A 25,663-nucleotide genomic window follows, 5' to 3' on the forward strand; every position below is an offset into this window, starting at 1 on the left:
GTTAAAGAGAAATGTTTTAATTTTTTTCCAATCTGTGTGGATGTTGATCATCGGTGCTTGAGGTAAATACCTGGCCTTTCCACTCATGTCAAAAGAGAGTCTATTTGTGGAGTAAAATTAAGTTCAATAAAGGTAAGGTCAGCGCCACACAATTTCCAGAAGTGGGGTTTGACTGGTTGTGGTTTTTAACAAGAAAACACAACTAAATAGTTCTGTTGATCATAACGCAAAAAGTGTTCACAGTACCCTAAGAGGAAAAAAAATTGGGGATGACTAAATACAGATAATTCAAGTGGAAACACTAACGAAAACAAAAGTCACATGAAGCCTTATTAATAAATGAAGCCTATTTATTACTTCAAGTGTTAATGGTAAAAAAAATTCAGCACAGCTGTTGCATTTTAAAAAAGTGAAACTACATTAAGTACTATGTTTCTAGTTCAGTAAACAGATGAACCCGATGTCCTTTAATGACATAATAGTTGAGCATTATACAGTACATCTTATGAAGACCCGTAAATTAAAGAACTACTTTTTAAATTTAGTGATTATAAAAATTCTGCATTCACAGCTTTAGCTTCTTTTTTCTTCCACGACCATCAGGAGTACCATCCATTTTGCGCTTCTGTGCCTGGAAGGTAAGTTATTTATAAGTTATTGTCATAGAAAAATTGTAAGCAAGCGATGCCTTTCAAGTCAAAGCAGATGGAGATGATTTACACCCTGGCAGCTGTAATATATGTGATACGTTGTAAATGTTGTAATAAGGCAAATATGCACATCTTCTTCAGGATAGCCCTTGTTTTGTACTCTTCCAATTCTGGAAGAGTACAGTTTCACAGACATAAAAAGTGTCTAGAAGCAAATAAGGATGTTACACAGCTTCCTAGTTATGCAACGGTATTTCTCAATACCTGATTAAATATTCTGGGAACGGTTCTAAGAAACTTACTAGTCCACCACTCAACTGTACCAATTTCTGCACATCTGCAAAATAAGTTGTGCTTCTAAGTTTTTGATACAACAGCTATAGGCAACAACTTGAACAACAAATCTAGGCAAGAAAATGGGTAAAGTTGGTGTTTCTTTTACAAAGCAGGCCTGTGTATTTAGCAACATGCTAAATTTAGCCAGCAGAGTAGTCAAGCATATGTGCTGTTTTCTCAAATTTAGCTCTAGAAGCCCGTCGTGACCAACCCCGCCCCATACGCTGAAGGTGATGGCAGACAGCAGAGTCTACATAGCAACACCTGTAAACAGATCTGTAGCAGTCTCAAAGTGGAATGAATGGTCACCTACGTATGCCTCAGCAGTAAACATGCAGTTTCTTTAGGGATAAAAATTAATCAAAAGGCCAAATAAATCTCTGGTTTATTTTACCAGGGTAAACCTATAGAGTGTACCCACGCAGTGACCCAAAACGTAACAGGTGTACCTGCTCCAAGCATGTGAGCTACAGTTTAGAACCTAAACTTCTTTTCCTTTATCTGACATCCACAACTGTACTAGCTGAGTGACAGCGTGAACTTTAAGCCGCTCTGAACGCGGCCCTATAAGGTTTTGTTGTTGGTGGCTTTAAATGAGCTTTTCCACAGAAATGCCTTCTCAAATCTTACCGAAGATGGTTTTGGTCCACGTTTCTTCTTTTCTGCCTTTTCCTTTTCTTCCAGTTCCATGTTTTCTCTTTCAATCAGGGTGATTAAGGTATTGCATCTCCTCTGCAGCTCCTAAATTGCACAACATAGTCACTCACTATATTAGGCAGCCACTTAATGTAAAAATATTAGAATATTAGAAATGCCTGTAAGTAGGCAAGTGTTTTGCTCTATCTCGACAGAGCGAAAAAGGAGTGAAATATTTTTTCATAGTTACTGGCTGGCTTCACAGGACTGGATTTGGTCACAGATGGTTGCTTTATAAAACATGCTTGTACTGAACTCAAAATCATGTTGATTCTGAAAAACCGTACCTTGGAATTTTGAATTTCTCCTCCTGTAAGGCTTTTTAGGTTACTGCATTTGCATCCACTACAGTTGATGGAAAGTCTATAAAAGTTTAATGTATCGTACACATACCTCAGTATTTCAGAAGCTATTTAATGAGCCAGGTGTATAACTGTGTTGTCATAGGCATTCTTGAACAAAAAGCAAAACAGATTAATACATACCATTGCAGTCCTGGACTTGAGAAACCAGTCAAATCTGAATTGCGGGGAGTTTCGGATACACTGTCTTAATTCATCATAGACATTTTCTTTATCAAATCCTAGCTTGTGAAGCATACAGATTAGAAAGCGATCCTCCTCTTCTGTGTAATTCTTCCCTTTATTAGTACCATATGATATTCTTAGCTGGTGGAAAGGGGCTTTATATCTGCCAATCTAAACACAACAAGTAAGATCATATAAAACTTAAGAAATAGTTTAGAATTAGCAGGGAACTTTTATTATATGAAAGCAATACATCCCATGAAGACAGGCAGATGACCAAATACCAAGTTAGAAAATTAGATCTTTTATGATCTCTAGTGCTCAGTCACCACATGTAAGGAACTGTGGGTTCTAGATAGTGCATTTACCAACACCACCTAAACTGGTAGATTCTGGTTTATACAACAGCCAGCTTTGTCTGTGATCTTTTGGTTAACAGCAGACGTCAGACCTGTCACTACATTTGAAAATGGTCAGGAACTGCCAGGCTTCAAATGGCAATGATCCTTTTTAACATAAAAAATCCTCAGGAACAGTCAAAATCATAATAAGAGTAAAAAGGTGCACGAGACTGTGGCACATGGTTCAGCTGCATTCTGGTTATTTGAGTCAGACACTGTTCTTCCCCCGCCTCCCTAGAAGAGATAACTAACTAGTCAAACCTGAAGTGGGGGGGAAATTCGGATACACTGTCTTGATTTACTACAAATTTGTTCATTACCAAACCCTCGTTGGTGAAACACAGATCAGAACGAAAGCCTCCTCTGCTTGCTAAGGCTTCCCTTTTTACGTGCTCTAAACGTGTATATATGCTATTTTCAGTGACATGGGTCCAAAAGAAACTCTGCTTCTTCAGAAAGCATTAGTAAGTGGGAGTTTGTTATACAACAGTATGAACTGTTTGTCCTATGATAAAGGTGATTGTTACAAACATCAGGTTAGGCTGTACCTAAAGTTATCATCACAGCTATCAGCCAGGACAGCACTTCCATAGTATGGGAAAACTACAGGAAGCGACTGCAGAAGAATATGCAAAAGAGACAAATACCATGCCCAAGATGTTGTCTTCGTGCATTAATAACATTGGTGAGACATAGAGTCCTCATCTCACCTCCCACGCACAGGGAAATAAAGGAAGCAAGAAACACAGCAAAGCTACCTTTGTATCAAGTGCTTTTTTAATGCTGATTCGTCTCTGAATTCTGGCTTCTCCTCTTTCTATCTGAGCCATGATCTTCTCTATGTCTTGGAGTTCATTGCATCTTTCCCAGAATACAGCTGAGAAAAGAACAATTGGTTAGTTTTTTTATCATGCATCTTAAAAGTTAGGGGGTATTTTATCTTTTAAAAAAAAATATTAGACATCACTTCCTTTTACCAGAAATTACTGCTGTATAAAAATAGGCATGCCTTTGCCCAACAAGGAACCTTCATTTCCTGATACCTTGTGTTGCAGTATTACAAATGCCATTTTGAAAAGGGTAGAGATAGGGGTCCTCAGTCTAAATGTGGTGTGAGATACAGGCCAGAAAGGTTTTTGTTGGCCAGACTCCTCAAAGAAAAAAGCTTCTTAAAATAGGAACTGATAAAACAGCAATACATTTTTACAGAGGAGAGCAGGAGGGCAACTGAGTGTCCAAAGACTAGAGCAAGTGTCTAAAAGACAATTAGGTGTTTAAATAAAAAGTTTTTTAAAAAGAATTTTTCACATCTGTAAGCTGTTATATACCTTTAGAAATTTAGCCCCAGGACCTTGCAGCTGCACTACATTAGAAAAGACTTCTGAGACATCAACAGCAAGTAGCCCAGTGGCTACAAAAGTCAATGGCTATTACACATTCAGTCACAAAATGTTTACCGTATCCCACTCTTGATGAGGATGAGGTAATAACGGTGTAAAGTTTCAAGAAAACTACTGGTTAGTGAATACAGGAAAAAGTGAAATCTCTCCAGCTAAGCACGGCTTCGTAGCAAGTAACATGACTTGAAGACAGCACTATGCAGTTGGAACATTTAGGATATATTAAAGTGGATCAGTGACAGTTTATATGCACATTTTAGTACAACTTTAATTATGCAGGGTCTAAAGATGGTAAAAATCTACATCAGTAGATCCCAAATCCACCAGTAAACTTCTACCCTGAAAGTCTTCAAGAACCGTGTTAAGAAATTCTCAGAAGGCAGGCATTACCATGTTCACAGGCAGTTCAAACTAGGAAAGCAGCATTAGGTACAGACTCACAGACTGCTTAGAAAGTAAGTTACCTGAATACTCAATGACTTCCTCTGGAGTTTTTCCTTCTACTTCTCGTGCTATATTTTCAATGTCATCTCGGCCCCACTTCTCATTAGCTTTGATGAACTGGTTAAAATCTCTCTTATTCCAGTTAGTGAATCCCTTTATAGCAATCAAAAGGAAACATTGCACAGAAGTTCAGTATTTGTCTCACTCCAAATTTGTTTCACTAGATGTCTTTAAATGGCCTGTAATGCTTCCATCGTGCCAACAGTATTAAGCCTCTGCGTTCTCTGCAGTTTAAAGTTAGTAGAAAAACTGGTCTTTATACTGCAGTCACTGTAGTCCCACCATCTAAATATTGTGTAATGATTAGCACTTGTTCTCTAACCACCTACTAGTTTCAGATAAAAGTCTTCAGCTCATAAATTACTCTCTGAACGAGAACATGGGATCACTTTTTAAGAAAAATCCTTCAAGTGAGGCAATAGTCTCTATAACGGTCTTGTTTTGTTAGAAAGGCCCACCAAGTAAGTGCCCCACAGCTCCCATCAGCCACTTTCCCTGGTCACTCTCCCTTAGAAGATCTAAAGCTACCTTATGATGGATCGTCAGTAGGGACAGAAAGAGTAGTGCTGAAATTATCAGCTGCCAAAATAGGCTAATTTCATATTAGCAATAACTTTTTCAAACAGTAAAACATTCTGCCAGCCATGTTATGATTTAGCCACAGCTTACTTTATATGTTCACTATGTTTATATGTTCACTATGTTTCTCATAGCGAACTGTTCCAGGGCATTATTGCTCAAACAAGCGCCCTTGTCCTGTAATTCCAACTCCCCCACCAAAATACAATGTGAACATATAATATCCAAATAAGGTGTAAGAGGCATTAACCCATTTTAAATTATTTAAGTGTACATCTACCTAATTATATATGTATTCAGCTTATGTTCTCTTACAGAGAGGGTTACTATCCACTACCAGTCATAGTTTAGGAAAACTGACCATTCACCCTGCACGATTCACTTCCACAGGGGCGTAATACTTAGGCAGATGATACACTTTAAATAACATGGAAAGTAGCACATTCAGCTCTACAGCTGGTCTGCAAGGTCCCACAGCTGAGAAAAGATGTCATGGTCTACAGTCAGTGCAAACTTGGGAAGCCAGACTCTGACACTGGGCTAGTTCTTATTTGTCAGGCTTAAAATCCACAGAACGTACATCAGATTTGGTAGAATCTGAATACACTAATTTGGTGCACATTCTTCATATGTATCCAAGGCCCAAAACAAACCATAGGCTAAACCTCCTTTCAGGATGAACCAAAAGTTGCAGCTCTGTTGTTAACTATGGCATGTATGAATCAATGACCAAGAAATGTTCCTCCTGTAACGCTATAAAACACAAAGCAAGCTTCAACTGCTTTCAGTCTCGCTAAAGACCCAACTATACCTGCGTTAGAAGTTTCTCTTTTTCTTCTAGTTCTTCATCATTAAGAGGTTCAGCCTCATCAATCTTAAGCTGCTCTTCCTTTTGTGCTTGGGCTGCATTTGGCAGATCAGGATTACGAGGTACCTGAAAGGTTTTGCATTTTGTAAAATTTGGTTTATTTTTCACAGGTAATTGCTAATTGCCACTTTTCTTTTAATAGAACTTAAGAGTTTGTTCAACTCAACACATTTTCTGTCATTTAAGTTAGTGTGAAAGGTAGGACAAGTACGTATTTTCCTAACGTTGCAGTAAACCATTGCACCGCGTGTGTTCTTCACTCACTTTGTACCCAATTGTTTTCCTGTAGTAGAGAATCTCTTTCTCCAATAGTTCAAACAGGCGTGGAGGAAAGAACTGAAAGTCCTGTACATTTGGCTGTTTTGGAGGCCGTGGTGCCTGAAATACACACAAAGTTTGTATTTGACTCCCTTTCACATCCAGAATCTGTTTGCTTGTAATAACTGATTTCAGTTTATGAGAGAGAAAAAAAAAGCTTTACTTTTACAAAAACGCACTCTCTTTACTTAACAAAAAAAAAACCAAACCAGGCTACACAAAAGACCCAAGAGAAAAGGGAGCGGGTCTTTTGGGAGGAGACAGCGGTTGGGGAAGCAGTCACGCAAGCATCCCCTTGAACAAAGTTCAGGTGTTCTGAGCAGCAATAAGGAAATCTTCCACAGGTAAGGAAAAATCCACAGCTGCTTAAATAAAAATAAAACAAGAAACATCTTGGTCTTACCCTCCTAACATCTTACAAGTTTTATCCTGCTCTTACATCTTCCTCACAGAAGTTTGCCTCAAGTCCCTTGGATTTTTCTAAATTTAAATTGCCTCCCCACTTTATAGAAGTGAATAGAGCAGTTTTTATGAAAAAAGACCAATTTCTTGCTTTCAGCTTTAACCATTTATCATGCATATTTGAACCTTTTTTTTTTGTTTTTTAAATTAGCCAACTCACCTTGGGTGCTTTTGGCTCACTGACTCGAAGAGCCTCCCTGAAGTAAGCATCCACAGCATAATTGGCTTTTCTTTCTCGTTTAGGTGGTTCAATCCACTCTGTAAATGCCATCTATAAAAACAAATCCCACCACCCCAAAAAACATTAACACTAAGCCTTGCAAAATATTCAGACCAACTGCAAGTTTTATATAAAACTAGGTCTATATCTACCACTTAATATTTAAATCTTACCTTCTGTTTTTCTCTGTAGTCTTCCCCTTCAAAATTATACACGCTGGACTCTGTATCCATTGTGAAATTCCTGAGTGAGCTTTCACCCATCTTTGAAAGCTTTTCATTCATTTCTGCAGTCTTGGAGGAGAGAGAAAAGAACAGTAGCAATTTTGAAAGGTACTTCATTATAAAACATCTCATTTACAACAGCCGAACAACCAACCATGTTTGACCAATATGAAAACCCTCAATAGCAAACCCCAGCTTCTCTCCAGCTTACAATCAAGTTTTTGCCTAGGGATAAATTTGATGGCAAGCTAGTATATGTGTACAGGTGGGCTTCTGGTTTTTGGTTTTGTTTTTTTTTTTTTTTTTTTAACTGTATCTCACCTTCTTTGCACCTCTTTCCAATATGTGATCAATATCTTCATCTGTAATCTCACTCTCCTTTGAGGCAAACACATGGGTCGCTCCGTGACGAATCATTTGCAGCATTTCATCCTTCCCAAGTTTATTCAGGTTTTGATCCACCAGTCTTCCTGAAGGTAAAGGCATTGGAGGATAGCAACTAACTAAAAAGTTTACATTATGGAAGAAGCAATACATGATTTTTCTTCCCCTTATGTTTCCAAGTTAAAGCTGTACCCTTTTCTCTCAGTAACAGAAATTCCAAATGAAGGAAAAGGTAAAAAAACAAAAACAAAAAACAAACAGCAAACTCAAAAGCCAGCAACATCCAGCCAGGGACCACATACAATAATTGTGTTCAAACAAACATAATTTTGGATGCGAAGTCTTCCATATAAGCTTTGTTATGGTGCACATTTTCTATTTCCAGACTAAACCTTACTGATTTTTTTTTTTAAATAAAGTTAGTGATTCCAATCAAGTCAACCAAGAAGGTTACACTGTCATCACTTATGCCCACCTATTAAAAGAAAGGCATTAATTTCTCCAGTTCAAAGCAGAAGTTGAGAGCTTTAAAACGAGAAAAACAAAAACCAAAAACTAAAACCAATTTACTATATCCAGTCATACGTGGCTATCACTAGGGAGGGAATCAAGAAGTTAGTGAGGAAAAGCCTACCCTACAGTAAAATAAATTTTCAAGTGGATCATGCCTTTGCACTCTATCTTCAGAGTTCAGCTGGGGCAAAAGCAACATTCCCATTAATTCTTACATGCTGATTTTGCCATAGTTTATACGTGGTGGGGCGAGAGAGAGGAAGGAAAAAAAGCGAGGACAGAATAAAAAAAAGAGGAGAGAATCATATCATATATACAAACAAGTTACGTTCAAATACTTGCCTTGCTGAATGACTATGGAATCTAGTCGCAGTTTCATTTCTGCACGTTCCACTATTCTTTCTTCCACTGTATTGTCTGTGATAAACCTGAACACTCGAACAGTCTTTGTTTGGCCAATTCTGTGTGCTCGATCCTAGGCAGAAGAAAAAGAAAAAGAAAAAAAAAAGAGTAACAAAGAGTCAGTACTTGGTTTCCAGCACAACCATATAATTAGTCTTCAATTTTCATTAGTTTCAAACATACTAATTTACAAAACAGAATAGCATAGGTCAGTTAAATCTTTACAGACATCCAGTTTACATGACTACCCAACACAGCACATTCTTATCTGCATTACAAGTTTGGGGTTTGTTTGGGGAGTTTTGGGGTTTTTCTGTTTGTTTTTCAAATAGCATCACTGATTATGTCTCCAGATGTCATACCTAAATATAGTGTGTGTTAGGGAGGTGGGTTTTTTGGTTAAACCACACAGGGAGATGACTGGATGCATCTGACCTTCCTTAGGTAACCTTGGGTAAAATCAAAGTATTTAAGAAATTATCTCTGTACTGACTAAACACTACCTTTCTCAAAATTGTTCTGTTGTGCCATGAATATTTCAAGACAAACACAATGCACCACCTCACCCGACAGGCAACTCATTAACTGCTGTGAGACTTAGTATTCTGAACTTCCACCTTTAGTGGCAGCTGGAACTCTCTCGCTTTAGCTTCCAGACACCAGTTGCATCATTCTTTTGACCTAAGCTTTGCTAGGCTACCTGAGAACCTGCAGCTTCACTAAAATAATTAAGAATAAATTTACAAGATTTGTCAGTGAAAGGCCTCATTTGTCAGAAAACACTGGTAGTTTTAAGACAGCTTGACTTCATTATGTGGTCAGTAGTGCTCTTAATGCTACTCCTGAGGTTGCAGATGCATGCAAATATACTTAAAAAGAAAACTAAAGATGGTTGCTATAAAGGCCTCACTCACTTATCATGACCATAAAAAGCAGGTTTTGAAAAGTTTCATTCAGCTTTTCCCTGTCTCATTTCCAAGGTATCAGCGAACACAGTGTAAACACATTCACCTCCACTCCCTACAGTAGTCAAGCATTATAGTTTTGCAATTAACACATTAAAAAAAAACAGGCTGTTCTCATCAAATATGACTAGGAGTACCCTAGCACATACTCAGCATTTCCAACTGCATAAATCATCAGGACTAAGGGTTCCACACAGTGGAAGCTGCACTAGAACTGAAAAAAAAAATTAGTCTTAAAAGTACTACTCCTGACCTAAAACATGAAAAACACCATTTTATTTTGGAACTACTGTATCATGCCACACACACATTTCTAGGAAAGTTCTGTGAGAAAGAGAAGAAAAAAAAAACAAGAGCATACTTTCCATCTGGATTCTTACCATAGCTTGAAGATCTACTTGTGGATTCCAGTCTGAATCATAAAGAATTACAACATCAGCAGTAGCCAGATTGATTCCAAGACCTCCTGCCCGTGTACTTAACATGAACACAAATTTTGAGCTACCAGGTTCATTATATGCATTAATAGATGCCTAAATAAAGAAAAGGAACAAATCAGTTGAAACAAATGTTTTACACGTACTATTAAGTGAAACTTAATTTCACACTTCAGTGAAACGCTTAAAATTTTAAATACCTGTCTTTCATCATGTGGTGTTTGTCCATCCAGTCTACAATATTCATAATTTCGCCACATACAGTAATCTTCCAAGATATCTAGGACTCTGGTCATCTGACTGAAGATTAAGACTCTTGATCCTGTTTGGGTAAAAAGTTTCCTTATGTTTTCACATAAGATTTACCAAACTTTGTAAAAGTTTGTATTACCAGAAAGGGAAGAAGCGCAGTTCCACGTACTAAGAAGAAAAGCAGGTAGAATTGCAGAAGCCAGTACGTAACGCAGGGCTGCAGCTGCTTCTATGCTAGTGGCTGCGTTGGGCTTAGCTGCCCACAGGGGTTAAACCACAACAGTCCTTTTCAGTGCTCAACATGCGGCTTGAAGGGTTCCAGACAATGATAGATGTGACTGGGGTGTGGTGTGCTAGACCAAATTCATAGCTGTTATTGCTGTTTAGCTACTAGTCTGTAGGCTCCTGTGCTTGCTTCTCTCATGGGACTTGCTTCCCTCACTGTATATTACAGTCTAGTTAGCAGCTGGCTTTTTGCTTTTGTTTTCTGCTGTACTCCTTATCAAAGCATTCCCAGACACAACCAAGCAAGCTGGTAACAAATATAAAAACATCAAGGAGTACAGAGAATGAAATTCTGAAGTATTTGTTTTGGATTTAAGATATCTAGAAATGAAGTAAGTTCTTCTTAAAGGTTTGTCAGTTTACTTACCTGCCAAAAAACAACTGCCAAAAAATGTAAATGTACAGTAATTTATGCATATACACACAACTATTTCCAACTTACTTGAGAGATTTAAGTAAAACACTTTCCCCTATGTTTTTCTAGTATGACTTTTTTTTTGGTCCTTTGGACTCAAGGTCTAATAATGAACTGTCTTTTGCTTAAGATGATAATTTGATTTCAGATCAGGCCAATTTTAATTGCCATGCCTCAACAACAAGCCTCACAGCAGAAGAAACAAAAACAAAAAAAAGCAGCATGGTAACCACTAAATTCTTCTTTTTTTAGTTTCACAATGACGCATATCACCACAGCTACTTGAATGACACCTGGCTATGAACTACATGTTACTTTTATATTACCTAAGGCTGAGGTTTGGATTTGGTTTTAGTTTTCTGCAGTGGCTCCCCAGTCACAAACTCGCCTTCACTCCTTCAGCCAGCTTACTTCAGTAAGCATACTCATTAAAATAATGAGTTAATTTTTGACTGCAGAATAAATTTTTATGTGGCAACTGAGTTTTACAGTAATGTATTCCAGAGCTTTGTCCCTTCTATCACATAACTTTTAAATAACTGAGTGTTCCCCCATGTTTGCGTGCCTTAAAGACTTCACTGGAAAAACTCAGGTACTGCTCAAATACCCAGCAAGGAATACCAGCATTTCACAAAGGACTTGACTTTAACCCTACCTGACTTGTAATCTAAAATAGCACTTCATGGCAAATCAAAGGAGTGGCTGAAATACCACATGATTATGTTTCAAACAGCTAATAATGCTAAGAAAGAAAACCTGAAGTCCAGATCAACTGATGTTTCTGTGGTCTCAATTTAGCTGGTTCAAAAAAAGGAGAGGAAAAAAAAGCAGGAAAGGAAAAAATCAAAACATTTCACCATCACAAAAAGCCATAATGGACTACTGATCCTATTATTTATGAAGGCACTTCACAGATTGTTTTTCTATCAACTATTTAAGATAGAGTGCATGACAAGCTGGTATCATGCTAGAAGCCAACATCATCCTGGCTAATGTGTGATGATTTTTGCTCAGGGTATGTGGAAACATTAAACCGCACTGACTTTCACTTTTTATCACTGAACCAAGCAACTCTCAAAAAATGAGATGCATACCTTGTTCTTTCAACTTAGGTAGCAATTTGTCCAACACTACCATTTTGCCACTGTTGGTGACCAAATGCATATCTGTTGTGTAAGGCGGACCAGGTTCTGCTCCATCAAAGAGATATGGATGATTGCAACATTTTCGCAGCTGCATGAGGATATTCAAGAGTCTCATTTTGTCCAGCTTCCCAGCTGAATTCAATATATCTATATCCTTCATTAGGATTCGTGTATACCTACATGAAAGCAAGAAAAAAAACTTCTGGAACTCTGAAACAAAGTGGGCCTTTCTTTAAATGGTAAGTACAGTCAAAAGCTCACCCTTCCCCTCATTTCATCAGGTACTTCTCCCTGATACGCGTGATTTTGTCATCACAAAAGTGTCACAAGAAGTATGTATGAGTTAGGAGTACACCAGAAAGAATTAAGTTCCACACAATAATCAAGTCACAAGCAGCACACTCCTGAGACTTAATCACTGCACAGTCAAGCATGCGAATTACCATTCTCGTTGCATTTTGCTGAGACCCACGTAAATTTTAACTTCCTTCTTTGGAGGCAAGCTCTTCTCTACATCAGCCTTAATGCGACGTAGAAGGAATGGTCGTAGCACCTGAAAGAGATGGCACCGTTAAACGTATTTCAGAAACTGAAACACTGAACAGGTCAACAGACAAAAGCAGTGCAGATATTCTCTATCATAAATGCTCAAACACCAGACCTATTACCAGATCATCTGAAAAAGCAATCTATATGAACAGGTTATTACACATCGGAATATACACATGTTTTATTTGGAAGACTCAAATATTAGGCTAAAATCATCTTTCCGATGGTGCTATGCCCCTTGATTCTTTTTTTAATTTTGCCTGACTGAAATATTCAGTCTCTTCATAGCCAGTGTTTTTAATATAAGTGTTTCAGAACCCTGAAAGCCAGAACTATCGACCCTTCTCTCCCTTCCAAAACAATTTCCTTTTCAAGAAACACTTTATCTTCTGAGCTTCGCCAAACCCATTCTGAAAGTCTACCATCGTTTCTGGAATAAGGTAGCTTACCCTAACATTCTGTCACAAGAAGCATTAGAAGAATTATTTAGAACCTAACGTAGGCAAACATAACACTCATACAAAAAGCAGGAAGACTTACCATATGGAGACGTTCCACTAACTTTTGATCCCCTAGACAGTTGTTTGTATCAAACCATGAATCAAAGTCCTGTATCAACAAAATCATTGGTACATTAAGAGGCTTCCTTTCACAATGCAATATCATTACAATGGTGAATATGTACAACTCAGGTGATTCTCTTACACAGGCAGTAACTAAAAGAGCGAATTACCCACTTTGGTCAATTTTTATGGAAGGCCCTATAACATAATGTCTTAAAAAAAAAAAAGGAATAAAAACCCCAACCCAGACAAAAAAACAACCCACTCAACAAAAGAACAACCAAAGCCAAAACACCTCCGTACCACTGGAAGGGGGGGGGGGGGGGGGCAAAAAAAAAAAAATCATCAATATGAGAGTCCTTCTGTTGAAAAGGATTCACCCATGTCACTCCATTGGACAAATTCTATCTGGAGAAAGCATACTGCTGCAGCAGTTTATGAAAAATGAAAAGTAAAAAGTAAAATTTTTGTGTAAAGCACCACAAAGCTGCCCCTTCTACAGATGTTACACTCCCAATTCATCAGAACGGTTAGGCACGTGCTTCTCTCTGTGAAGTCTATTGCTCTTCATAGAATATCTCCCAGCTCACAGAAGAGAAGTCTTAGCTAAGCAGTAAGGTAACTTATAGTTAAATATAAGAACAAAGCTAGCTGGTTTAGCCACCACAATGTTTAAACCTATTTTGAAATGCAGAGATTGTCTTCACAATGTGATTTTAAGTATCTCTTGTATCTGCCAAGATGTTAACAGCTCTTAAAAATGGCCAAGCTGAGAAAAAATAGCCTTCCCTATTATATTTCACAATTCTGGAAACATTTCTAACTGTCAGTCTATCGTTATCACTAATTGATACTCCTAACTATACATATTCTTATCTATTTTCAAATCTGGAAAACCAAGAAAGTTATTTTAAATTGGTTAGCAGAAATGAAGACTTACTTCAGATGAGTTAAAGACATCTGGCAAAAGGAAGTTAAGAAGTGCCCAGAGTTCGTGTAAGTTGTTCTGAAGTGGAGTTCCAGTTAATAGCAGCCGATTTGTAGTCTTGAATTCCCTCACGATTTCTGATAACTGGAGGACATTGAGAAATGAGCAAATATAAAAATATTACTAGTCCCCACATCACTAGCTAATAGCGCAAATGAATATGTTTCAGTGGAAGTATAAATTACCTTTGATTTTTCATTTTTAATCCTGTGAGCTTCATCTATAACTAGATATCTCCAGTTAAACTTTTTGAATACCGATTTCTCTTTGATAAGCATTTCATACGACGTTACGCAGACATCCCATTCTCCAGGCAACAACACATCTCTGACAAAAGCAGCCTAGACAACAAGGTGACAGTTAGTTACTGAGGCTTTGTCAAACCTAGAACAAAAAGAACACACTAGTGCTGCTAAAATTTTAAGACAATGTTGCTACTAAATTTGCAAGAAAAGACAAAATTAAGTATAGAGGCAATATAGCATATAACCATTGTAAAGCTTGACAATTTTGTCAGCGCTGAAGCTGCTAAAACCCTTGTGGCAGAGCAGGGAAGGGATTTCAGCTTTAACTTCTGGCTTTGGAAACTGCAGATGACTACCTACACACATGAGGTTTTTCAACAGCTGAACTGTAAGATCAGAACTCAAAATTGATTTTCTGTAGGTTTGCTTTGGTTTAAGGTTAGAACACGGTAGTTTTTTAATATAAAAAATAATGCCAAGCATAGCTTTATTTGGCTAACTGAACAATTTCTAGAACGCTGACACCGAAGGTTAAAAGTAGACACAGTAATTAGTAAGAATTCAAAATACAGAGCTGTATAAATATCAAGAACTTAACTCATATAAGCAAGAAATATACTGAAAAAAAGAGTAAGAACTTTTGGATTCAAAAAAAGATGCACTAAGAAAACAAATCACAAGATATCAGACCTGGACCAATGACCTCCAGAACTCTTTCAAGTTTCATCAACATCTTTGTAGTTTCTAATCTAACAAACTCTGCAAATAGAGCTAGGTGCCCTTAGAATAAAAAAAAAAAAACCCTGCTAAAAAAGCAGAAGTTTAATGGCACCAGTAATAACTCTTCCTTCCATAAATAAATGGGTAACTTCAGTTGACGAATCTACAGATGCACCATCTTTTCCATGTGTTTTACATTTTCTTTGCCGCACTGAAAAAATAAAAAGGAGCTAAGAACTGACACTGAAGTAACTAAAAGAAAATGATTGAAATAGCATGGCCATAAGAGGCTGAACAGTATTTTCTTTTTATTGACAAAATTCAAACCAAATAAGATCCGTTTGCATACCACTTCTGCCAAGCTACCCACCTTGCCCCCTCCAACATTAAGCTGACAACTGTTTTCAGTAAACAGTTCCTTAGTGACAGACCTCATAATCTTAAGAGCTGTTGTTACAGCCAATACAGCGTACTGTACTACGTAGAGCAGAAAACAAATTACTTTTGTTACAGATTTATATATATACAAATGACAGTACTCTACACAAAACACCTTATTGTCCTATTTTAAGATTTAATGAGTTTTGTTGGTCTAGACGGTGAATTGTCTTCACAAAAGGAGAGCGAAAACCTTTGGTCAAGAAATGATGAGTGTGAAGTGATGAAGCAATAGCTGGGCAACATAGATGTGAATTCTAAGGTGGTTACACTTTAAGTAGGTAGCACTTGTAGGTCTTACTGTTTAACCACTACAAATCCAAGTAATAACCTCCCTGTGAACGAAAGGTAAAGGACAGCAAGATCACACGCTGGATTTACACAGGAAAAACACCACATCAAAACTTACTCGCTGGTCTTTGTCGCCTATCAAACAAACTGCTCGAAGTGTAGGTACCCATCTCTTGAATTCATTCATCCAGTTATGCAGAGTGGACTTAGGAACTAACACCATGTGAGGACCAGGAATATTTCTGTAGTGTTTCATATACCCGAGAAGAGAAATTGTTTGCAGTGTCTTTCCAAGACCCTGTAAGAGATGTTACCGTGTCAGGGAAAAAAAAGGTCTCTCAGGGAACACTTTTAAAAAATCCAAGTGAGCTCTGAGTACAACATGAAAGACACAGAAGCCTGAACAAATAAGTGAAATATATATTAAAGACAGGGCTACTCACAAAAGGCAAGAAAAATCTTGGTTAGGAAAAGCTTGTATGGCTTCCCACATCAATTAAAAAAAAAAAAGCAATGAGTAACATTTTCAAACCTTGGATTGTGAAGTTAGAATTCTGCCTTGCCTTTCAAATAAGATATATTCTTAGAAGTGCCAGAAAACATTATTTCATAAAATTTTGTTTTGTAGACTAGCGTGTGCTCAGGTTATTTATTTAGAGGTCAATGAACTTTACAAACTGGACATATGCATTCTCTTAAACTTGAAATAAAATGAATAAATTCAGAACCCTGTAAGGAGGCTTTTACAGGCCACATGATGTCAGTTCTTGTGAGAAAAAAGCCAAACATAAACAGCTGCATATGTCAAAGAAAAATACTGAGCTTCTTTAGAAGTACTTTTTTTTAAAGCACTCTGTTCTTTCTTCAACAGAAATATTTAAAACCTTGTATCTTCAGCATATTATTTTAATTAGAACAAAACTGAGGAAGACATGAAAAAATCTGATCACTCATATTTAAATAATTCAAAAGATTATGATGCTATGACATTGGATTTAAAAAAAAAAATTAACACCATCAGTCCAAGTTACTTTTGCTTCTGAAATTCAAGCCTTCAATTCCACCTGGTGTAAGATGTGGAAAAGAGTTTACCAGCTGTGTGAAAGGCATTAGTAAGTTCAAAAGGATTAATATTAAAGAATGAATAAAAAAATATTTAATAGTAAATATTTAAACTCCTCAGTGGCAAGACAGATTTTGGAACACACAAATCCAAGGATTTACAAAGTTTCCCAATCTTTTTTGTTAAAACAAGCCTGCTCCACTTAGAACTGTACTCAGCAAAAATAAGTCCTCTATTCATAAGCACTTATGTTGAAGAAAATCCTTGATCCATTTCAAAATTAAACATGTTACTAAAAAAGAATTTAGATTCATTTGCCTCTAATTTATTTTGAGGAAGCCTTACTACACAGAAATTTCTAGAAGATATGAGAAATGCAATATACTTAAATATAATTAATTTTTGTTTTTCCTTATCTGATCCTTATGAAAAACAGATATAACTAAAATCTCTTAGAGGACAAAAACCTATCTTTCAACCTACTACAATTTCTTCTGCATTCATCCCTTGTCTTTCAGGGAAAAATAATAAAAACAGAAGCAAAAGCTACTATGGCCAGTGCTGACTGAAATGTCCATGGTCTTAGTATGAAGGAAATTTTAACACAGCTCTCTAGCTACATCTATCTTTGCATCATTTTCCCAGAAAATTTCCTGCTGGTGTAGCTCTTGCTGCTGAAATCAGTCTGTATAGGACATTCGTATCCTGCCATCTGCATTTTACCCTAACAACAACAGGAAGTGTTCCCACATTTGTTGCTCTTTTCATACATGACATCCTCTTCACAAGGGCAGCTTGAGAATACCATAACAAAATAGCTGCAATTTAGGAAGAAAAAAAAATAGAGGACACATCATTCTATAGAACTATTCCCCTCCACCCGATTTTGTGTTTCTTGTGGTTGACAGATTGCCTTTTCATATGCCTATTTCTAAAACTGCACACTTTACTTGAGATACTTGTGACACTCAACATTAGTGACTTAAAACATAAAAAAAAAGATTTGGCAAATTATACATTGCATTTAGTGCTATTAAAAAAGCCATGTATACAGCTGAACTAAAATTGTATCACATGTGTTCACAAGTCCCCAGAAACATAGGCTGTGTGCATACCATTTCATCTGCTAGGATGCCATTGATGCCATTTTCATACAAAGAGATGAGCCAGTTCAATCCTCGGACCTGATAATCACGCAGCTTTCCCCATTTAACATCTAAAAGACATGAAAGAATAGACGAAAAGATTTGTAAAAGCTTAACCGAAGAATTTCATCATCCTTTGCCTGCTAATTGACACTATCTAAGCTACAGAACAAAATGAAGTAGTAAATTTCATGCAGTAAATTCCAAGGACAATGCAGATTGGAGACAGTGACATGTTAATTTTGTTTCTGCAAGCTGCTCCAAGAACTTTGTTTTCTGCAAGAACCCAAAATTCTATCACCATCCCCCAAATCAGAACACAGTCGAACGTTAAAACAACAGAATATTGAATCCTCTGCTAAATGAACCAGAAGCTTTTCGGTACTTTAAATTGTATCAGAAGATAGGTTACATATGTAAAAATTGTAAGATGACAGGCTTAAAAGCAACTAGCTCCTTCCTAGAAACTAAAGTATAGCAGCTGGATTTCTAAAGGACAAGACTCAGTGGACCATCTTTCTAGCCTTTTTGAAAATAGAGAGTCCCTGGCTAATAGATTTTTGTCCCATTAGGCCAGTGCTGGACTTTTTTTCTCCTTCTTCTGTCCCCCAGAATTGATTCTTTATCCTTGGGAAGGATGAATATAAACTTCATTTTAAACAACATTTTGAAAGAAAAGAACGGGGGGGGGGGGGGGGGGGAGGGGAACAAAACCCCCCAAAAAACCCAAAACCAAAAGAGGAGAAACATACACGATGGAGATTCTTCAAATCGAGTGCAGACATTAGTTGCCTTGGAGCTTTCTGTTAACAGCTCCTCATCTTCTTCCTGTTCTGTTCTACGATGGCGGTAGCTGAAAAAGTGCAAGAAAGAAGTAAGTTTCTGGCTAAACTGAAAAGACATGAAACTGTTCTGAAATTAAATCTAATGTCATTGCAGTACAGAACGCAAACCCCCAAAGAAGCTTCTAGCAAGACTCTTCAAAAGACCTCATGCTAACAGGTCAACTGAAATGCTGCTTTTTAACTCTTTAGAGCCACTAGCTTCTTAGTAAGATAAGATGACCATGTCGTTAGCAGGCTTAAATATTAGGGCAAAGTGACTGGAAAGGGATAACATGAGTGCATCACTACTGGCCTTTAACCACAAGACAGGGAACAACACTGTGTTTAAAAGTTCTGGAACATCTGCCAAATGCTAAATATACCGTAGCCACATCAGCTGCAATGAAGGCAATCCAAATTTCTAGACTTCTGATTTTCAAGCTGCCTGTAAGATGCTGTGTACTGCTGCTCTCCATGAACTCTAACAACTTATAGCCACGAATGCTCTACTTTTCTGCCCCTGCTTTTCTTCATGCTGGAATACTTTTAATCATGACTGTGCTTTACCACCAACACAAACTCCTAGAATTCTTAAACGACCTTCAACATACAGGTGGGCAGCTGAAAAAAACCACAACTACACAGCATAAAACATACACTGAAAGAGGACAAAAGACTAGCAAGTTTAACTTACACTTCTAAAGTACAATAAAATCCATAATTACAGTACAAGCTGGCCTACATGTCATCACTCACTCGCCAACTGACAGTAAGTTCTGTTTCTCATCCTTCTTTATTCGTGGACGTCCAGGCTTCATTTTCAAAGGTGAAGTTGGAGTTTTCTGAGCAGCAGGCTGAATGAAATGAGCAAACAGCTCAGTCTGCTTCAACAGATACTCAAATCTGTTTGCTCTGTCTGTTTGCTGTTGACAAGGAAAATTAAGTGGAACAAATGTGAGACATTACAATATGTAGTCATTCAAAAGAAAAAGCTAACAAACGCTTTTTAAACGATATAGATTCACATTTCTTTATATACATAGCTACAATAACAAAGAAGAGGCAATCAACAATATAACTGTTGCTGACAGATTCAATATTTTTGTATTGGGTCAAGGTTAGACTTTGCTAGCAGTAAAATCAAACCTGCAACGCAGACCTCTACTAAGACTGAAGTCGGACTCTGGCAAAAAGATTACACACGTTTCACTAGATACAGCCACAGAGACCCCTTAACAACCCTCTCCTATCAAAAATTATAGTCCCCCTCCCAGAATTTTACCCCCACCCAATGCGCACAGGATTCTTCAACGAACTCATTCATCTTACTAACCTGGAAACAACTATTTTCTACCACCTTAGTTTCCTGCCTGCTCAGTGAGATACACCACCTCACTGTGGTCTCAGATAAGCAAAAGAGCCACCATGAAAGTGGGTGGAGGGGGCTGAAGAGCCCATTGCTAGAAGCCAGAACACCTATTTCAGCAGCAGAGCCAAACTTGTCAGACTGCCCCCTTTGATATGAGTCACTGTTTATGCTGTGCAAAAAAGATTACAGGAGGCAATAATAGTATCTAAAATGTTTGGTTCCTTTGAGTCAGGTTGCATTTGGAATCAACACACCTTCCCAAGGCCAGGTCAAGACTTTAGAACAAACAGTCGAGACAGAAAACAGTTCCAAGCTTAACAGCAACCACCCTGACATTCTGCCAGCTGCCACAACATAACCTGGCATTTTGCAACTTGCAGTTACCGGAAGTCAGTTTTCTTAGTAAAAAGGAACATAAGTTCCAGACTTCTGCAAGAGCAATGCCAACTCTGTGAGTGTTCTCCTCTTTAAAGCAAGCAGTTCCTGCACTATGTAAAAGACAGGAAGACAGGGAGTGAGAGAAAAAAAAGAGATCCTTTATGTACTATGAAAGAGTCAGCTCACTCCAACTGTAGTTTAAGCTTAATTGACACAGCTACAATCTACATCCACTGAATGAAAGTTCTCCTGTCTATTCTTCATAGGATGTCTTTTGCTTACTTCATAACAGTTTCTGAAGTTTAAGCTAGGTAAGATGTTACTGGCATCCAAATTGCTGATCCTTCTAAGTACTTGTTTCACTGGTTGTGCCAAAGAGAAGTACGAGAGATGCAGAGTGCATTGCAAAAGCTTCCTTGTTCTAAAATTTTGGTGAGGAATCTTCTGCAAGTTTTGGCACTGCACACACATCCCCACGACTTGTTTTCAGCGTGCGTAAGGATATTCCTTCAAAAGACTAACAAACATCTGTATCTTTTAGATAGGACACAGACAAGAACAGGCTGTACTCCGCAACCTTGAGCTACCCAGCAGATAAACTTTTCCTGTTTCCTTCTCCAGTGCATCTTCCAACTATTGTGACAGTAAAATACAATCATCCTTATAATTGTGCCTGTCTAGAGGCTAGAAAAGACAACTCCAAGTTCACTTTCTTCAGTTTGCCAGGAAGTAGCAAAGAAATTAGCAGAAGACTACTGGGTTATTTTCAGTGACAAGAAGAAACAACACAGGAAGCAGCAAATTGTAAGAATTGGTTTCACTTTCCTATTAAGAAATTTCACATGCAGTCACAGACACTGGAATTACAAACAGGAAGAAAAACAGGGAGGAACAGAGAAAGAAAATGCGTTGAGATGGCGAGGAGTGGATGGCTCCATCTCTTACATTCAGGATGTTATAAGAAGTAAAAAATGAGGAAAATACTAAGTTTTCTCCTATCTAACCCGTGAAGCACAGAATCACCTATCTTCAAAAGCTCAAGGACTCTAACTAGAGCTCCACAATGAACAAATTAAATTTCAGAAAAAGCTAACAAAATCCCTTTCAGCCTAGACAAAGTAAAAGGGCTAAGAAGTTGACCAAGGCTTACAGTCAGTGCTTGTCCTAAACAGCAAACCTTACCTCACAGCCTCCTGTGAATTTTGAAAGCTAACTTTTATTTACTTTGGCCCATGAACTGTACTGTTTGAAAGAACCTACCTATTTTGAAGTATTCTTCCTAAAGCATATTTCAATGGAAAATGAATGCATTGCCTACTCAAAGCCATATGCCAAACCTTTCTTTTTACTGCTCACTCCCCCCGCAAAATAGAAATGAATACACTTCTGCTACAAAGGACTGCTACTCCTGCAGTTCAAAAATGAGTTTGGAATTATTTTCCTATATTCAACAGTGATATACAAAAGGCCCTAGACTTCATCTGATTCCATACATGAAGAAAGTATGAAAGAAAGAAAGAAATTAAGAAAGAAAGCCGTTTAAATACTTATGGACGCTTTCCTAGCGGATCTTGCCATTTATGACTGACAAAGTGAACACTCAACTCTTCATAATCCCCCTTGCCTACAGGAAGGACAACTCCACAAATAACCTCAAAAGCAACTTGACAACTTTTTATTATGTTTTTTCCCCTAAGACATTTAAATATTTCCCATTATATCATTCTTCTAAATCTAAAGCACCTCAAAGTTGCTGGGACTATAATTCCTAGAAACAGCAAAACACGCTAACAGTTATTCCCACAAATGACTGCAATGGAAGTGGAGAACAAGCAGAAGACCAGTGAACAAAATGCTAAAAAGGAGAAGGGTCTGAGGGTTTTTTCTGGATATTTTTTGGTTTCAAGTCACTTAATTTTTTTTAATAGCTAGACAAAGTTTTATAAATCCAGTTAAGAGATTTCAAACAAGCAGAAAACTCAGTCTATTTTAAAGAACTGTATAAGTACTGGATAGCTGTACACAGCCCCAAATATTACATACCATTTTCTCTTCGTATGTAGGATCTGCTTCCTGGATTTCTTTTTGTTTTCCTGGTGATGCATCATCAAAAGATTCCTGAGATGAAAAAGAATTAGAAAAAAATTATTTTCTGCACAAGGGAAGATACCCATGTAAAGGAGAACAAGCTCGTTTCAAATTACTATCTATCCACATCAGATGGCACAAACATCTTTTGCTGCTTTGATATAGTCAGCTTTCTATTACTTACTGTAAAATTACCTGGAGATGGATCAAAGATCCCTGCCACAGGGTGAGGGACAGAGCTAGATCTCTGTAATCCGATTTAGCTCCATCATTAAAGCGTAACATCAATGTGAACGAGAGAGACAGCTGTGGTCCAGGAGCTCAGCGTGCTGCTTCTAGGGTGCTAAGCCGAAACTCTCCTAAAGCTGCCTCTGGGCTAGTTCGGGTCCAAAGCAAGACAAGTTTCAAGGTTTTTTTCCTTTTTCTAGATTACCCCAATCCCTCATTGTTCTGTATCAAGAGAACAAGTCTAAATAAAAACCTGGACTGCAGTTTTATCCTGTACACAGAGCAGGAATTTAGACAAACTGCATTTTCCCCCTATTTAGTTTAGTAAATCAAGTAAAATTGTTATCACCAGTGGTACCACTACTAAGAGAGAAAAAAGTTAGCTGGGAGGGGACAGTTCTCCATCATCCCCTCCCGGCTGTATCCTTGACATACTGCTTTCAATTATTCTTTCAGATCAGGGGATTTTTATCCTTGTCTCTCCTGTCATTAGGCTAACTCTCTCCCCATCATTTCCCACATGTAATTCCATTTTCCATTCTTAAAACCAGACACAACGGGATGATCCTTCCCTCGTAAACCATGCTAAGGCAGTATGTTACACAATAATTCTGGAAAGGGTGAGAAAAGGAAACAAACAAGATACCTTCAAAATCATTATTAACCATTTGTTTAACTGAGCCAAGTAAAAACTGAGCTAAATTCAGTCTTTGCTGGCCAATATAGAACAAAAGAACAGGAAAGTAAGCAAAAACACGAAACAAAGGCAGGCAAAACACAGGATATTTGTGGGCAGGCGTTTCCTCACAAAACTCTGGCAGGTAAGGCATGTGCGTGAAGAATCCTAACGCAAATGCTTCCTTCGCCAGTCAAAACATAAAGAACCAAGCAAAAAAGTTATGGCTAAACATCTTCTAAACTCATACCCAAATATTCTTACTCATCTCCCGCTGGATTTAGTCAGCAGCCACCTACCAGCGAGCACAAGCGTGGGACTGTTTCAACTTCTGTTTCTCCTGAAACGCCTAACGTGCGAAACGCAGCAGCGTGCCACCTGATTTCATCAGGCGCCATAAAGGTAACAAAACCTTGCCATTTAGCTGGAGAGTAAGAAAAGCAATCTCTCGGATGATCGGGACTACCAAGAAGCTATTTTCAACTGAAAGGTCACTTTACGCGAGGCGATCCCTTCCCCACGCGAAAAGGGACTGACTTGGCAGGCACGGAGAGAGCCCTCGCACACGGGCGCCTCAAGAGCACGCATCTCAAAGCCTCCGTGCGCTTAGCCCCAGCCCGGAATTGCCCTATTTTTGCAGGTTCGAGCAGGACTTATTACCCACAGTGCTTTGGCTACTTGCTCATCCGAGAAATACGGCATTTGCAAATTCATTTAGATCAAGTAGGTTGGACTGTACGGCATGACTCAGAGCACAAGAACACCCAGCGCCGAAAGCAGGACCAACCAGTTTCCTCACATCGTTACAGAAACAATGCTGCGATAAAATTTGCATCTCCGGGCAACCACTTAAACCCCTTGAAATTTCTGGAATAAGCACCTGTTGCCAAAAAAAAAAAAAACCACCACACCCAAAACAAAACGCTCAAACAACCCCCCACACCCCCCAAAAAAAGTTTTAACCACGTTAGAAGAGAGGTGTTACGGCTTTTTAAAATACGGACTTGCTCGTCGCTGAAGCAGGAAGCACACGCGACGGGAAGGCTTTTAGGGAGGGAGAGGAGGGAAACGCTGCTTACAAGGAGCGGGTACCGAGCCCGGCGAGACCTCTGCACTCTACAACGCGGGTGCGTGGGGGGGGGGAGGATGCCGAACCCGTCCTTCCCGAGCGGGAGGACGCGGGGAGGCCTCCCCCTGCCCTCCCATGACCCCGCTTCCAAGAAGATCAATAAACGAAGAGACCTGGCAGCGAGGCCTCCCGTCTCCCCGTGGCGGCGGCCGGCGGAGGAACACAGCACCCGGGGCCCGTGTGCGCAGGTCGAAGGCGAGGGGAAGCGGAGAGATGGAGTCCCCTACCGTCCGAGTGCCCCCCCCCCTTCCCACACACCCGCCCCAGCCGCCGCCGGGCCGTATCCCGGCCCCGCCGCCGTCCCTCCCCGCCTGCGGCACACGGCACGGCCCCGCGCCCGCCCCCACCCGCCCCTCCATTGTCTCACGCGGCCCCACGCGGCCCGGGGACGCCCCGCCGGCGCCGTCCCTCATGGCGGGCACCTGCCGCCGCGCAGCCGGGCGCCCCCGCCGCCGAGCCCCGCGGAGCCCGGGAGAGGGGTCGGGGGTGGGGGGGGATGAATCCCGGCCGGGGGAAAGCGCCTGACCTCCATCTCGGTGTCGCCTCCGGCCGGGTCGGCGGCGGAGGGAGCCGTCCCCGCGGCCTCGCTGCTGTTGGCGCCTGGCAGCGGCGCGGGTAGCTCCTCCGGTTGCGACAGCGGCAGCGGCGGCGCCTGCTGCCCGGCGGACATGATCCCCGCCGCAGAACAATGCTCCGCCGGGGCCCCGGCCCGGGCCCGGCTAGCTCCGCGCTAGCGAAGGAAAGGAGAAAGGGAGGGAGGAAGGGGGCGGCCGCCCGGCGGCGGGGGCCGGAGGGCTCGGTGGAGGCGGGGCGCTGAGCCCGGTGCGCGGCCGCCGGCGGAGGCCCGTCCCCGCTGCCGCCCCGGCTTTCCCGGCGGGCTCCCACCAACCAGGAACCGAGCCGGCTCCCCGCTCTCGCGAGAGCCCGGCCGCCGGCGTGCGGCGCGGCGGGAGGCAGTGCGCGGGCGCGAGCCGCCGCCTCGCCCC

At 39.7% G+C, this 25,663-nt stretch overlaps 1 protein-coding gene across 3 annotated transcripts; it reads right to left on the reverse strand.

Annotated features, from left to right (window-relative positions):
- Nucleotides 1-329: 329 nt before the first annotated feature.
- On the reverse strand, nt 330-25,553 carry SMARCA5 (SNF2 related chromatin remodeling ATPase 5). Of its 3 annotated transcripts, none has more exons than XM_075090491.1 (24): nt 25,204-25,553; nt 22,600-22,674; nt 19,566-19,732; nt 18,738-18,838; nt 17,956-18,056; nt 15,896-16,075; nt 14,269-14,424; nt 14,036-14,167; nt 13,073-13,141; nt 12,427-12,536; nt 11,933-12,159; nt 10,087-10,208; nt 9,830-9,982; nt 8,425-8,557; nt 7,507-7,655; nt 7,135-7,254; nt 6,902-7,012; nt 6,226-6,339; nt 5,905-6,027; nt 4,475-4,607; nt 3,369-3,487; nt 2,168-2,380; nt 1,617-1,727; nt 330-631 (listed from the first exon to the last, which is right to left on the reverse strand). In XM_075090491.1, the coding sequence occupies exons 1-24, from the start codon at nt 25,345-25,347 to the stop codon at nt 566-568; spliced, it is 3,129 nt and encodes a 1,042-aa protein (XP_074946592.1). In that variant the 5' UTR covers nt 25,348-25,553; the 3' UTR covers nt 330-565. The 3 variants fall into 3 exon arrangements, with proteins under 3 accessions (XP_074946592.1, XP_074946591.1, XP_074946593.1); XM_075090490.1 differs by lacking the exon at nt 25,204-25,553 and adding an exon at nt 24,791-25,105; XM_075090492.1 differs by lacking the exon at nt 25,204-25,553 and adding an exon at nt 23,848-23,961.
- Nucleotides 25,554-25,663: the final 110 nt, after the last annotated feature.

Source organism: Phalacrocorax aristotelis, chromosome 4 (assembly GCF_949628215.1).
Source record: "Phalacrocorax aristotelis chromosome 4, bGulAri2.1, whole genome shotgun sequence".
NCBI lineage: Eukaryota > Metazoa > Chordata > Aves > Suliformes > Phalacrocoracidae > Phalacrocorax > Phalacrocorax aristotelis.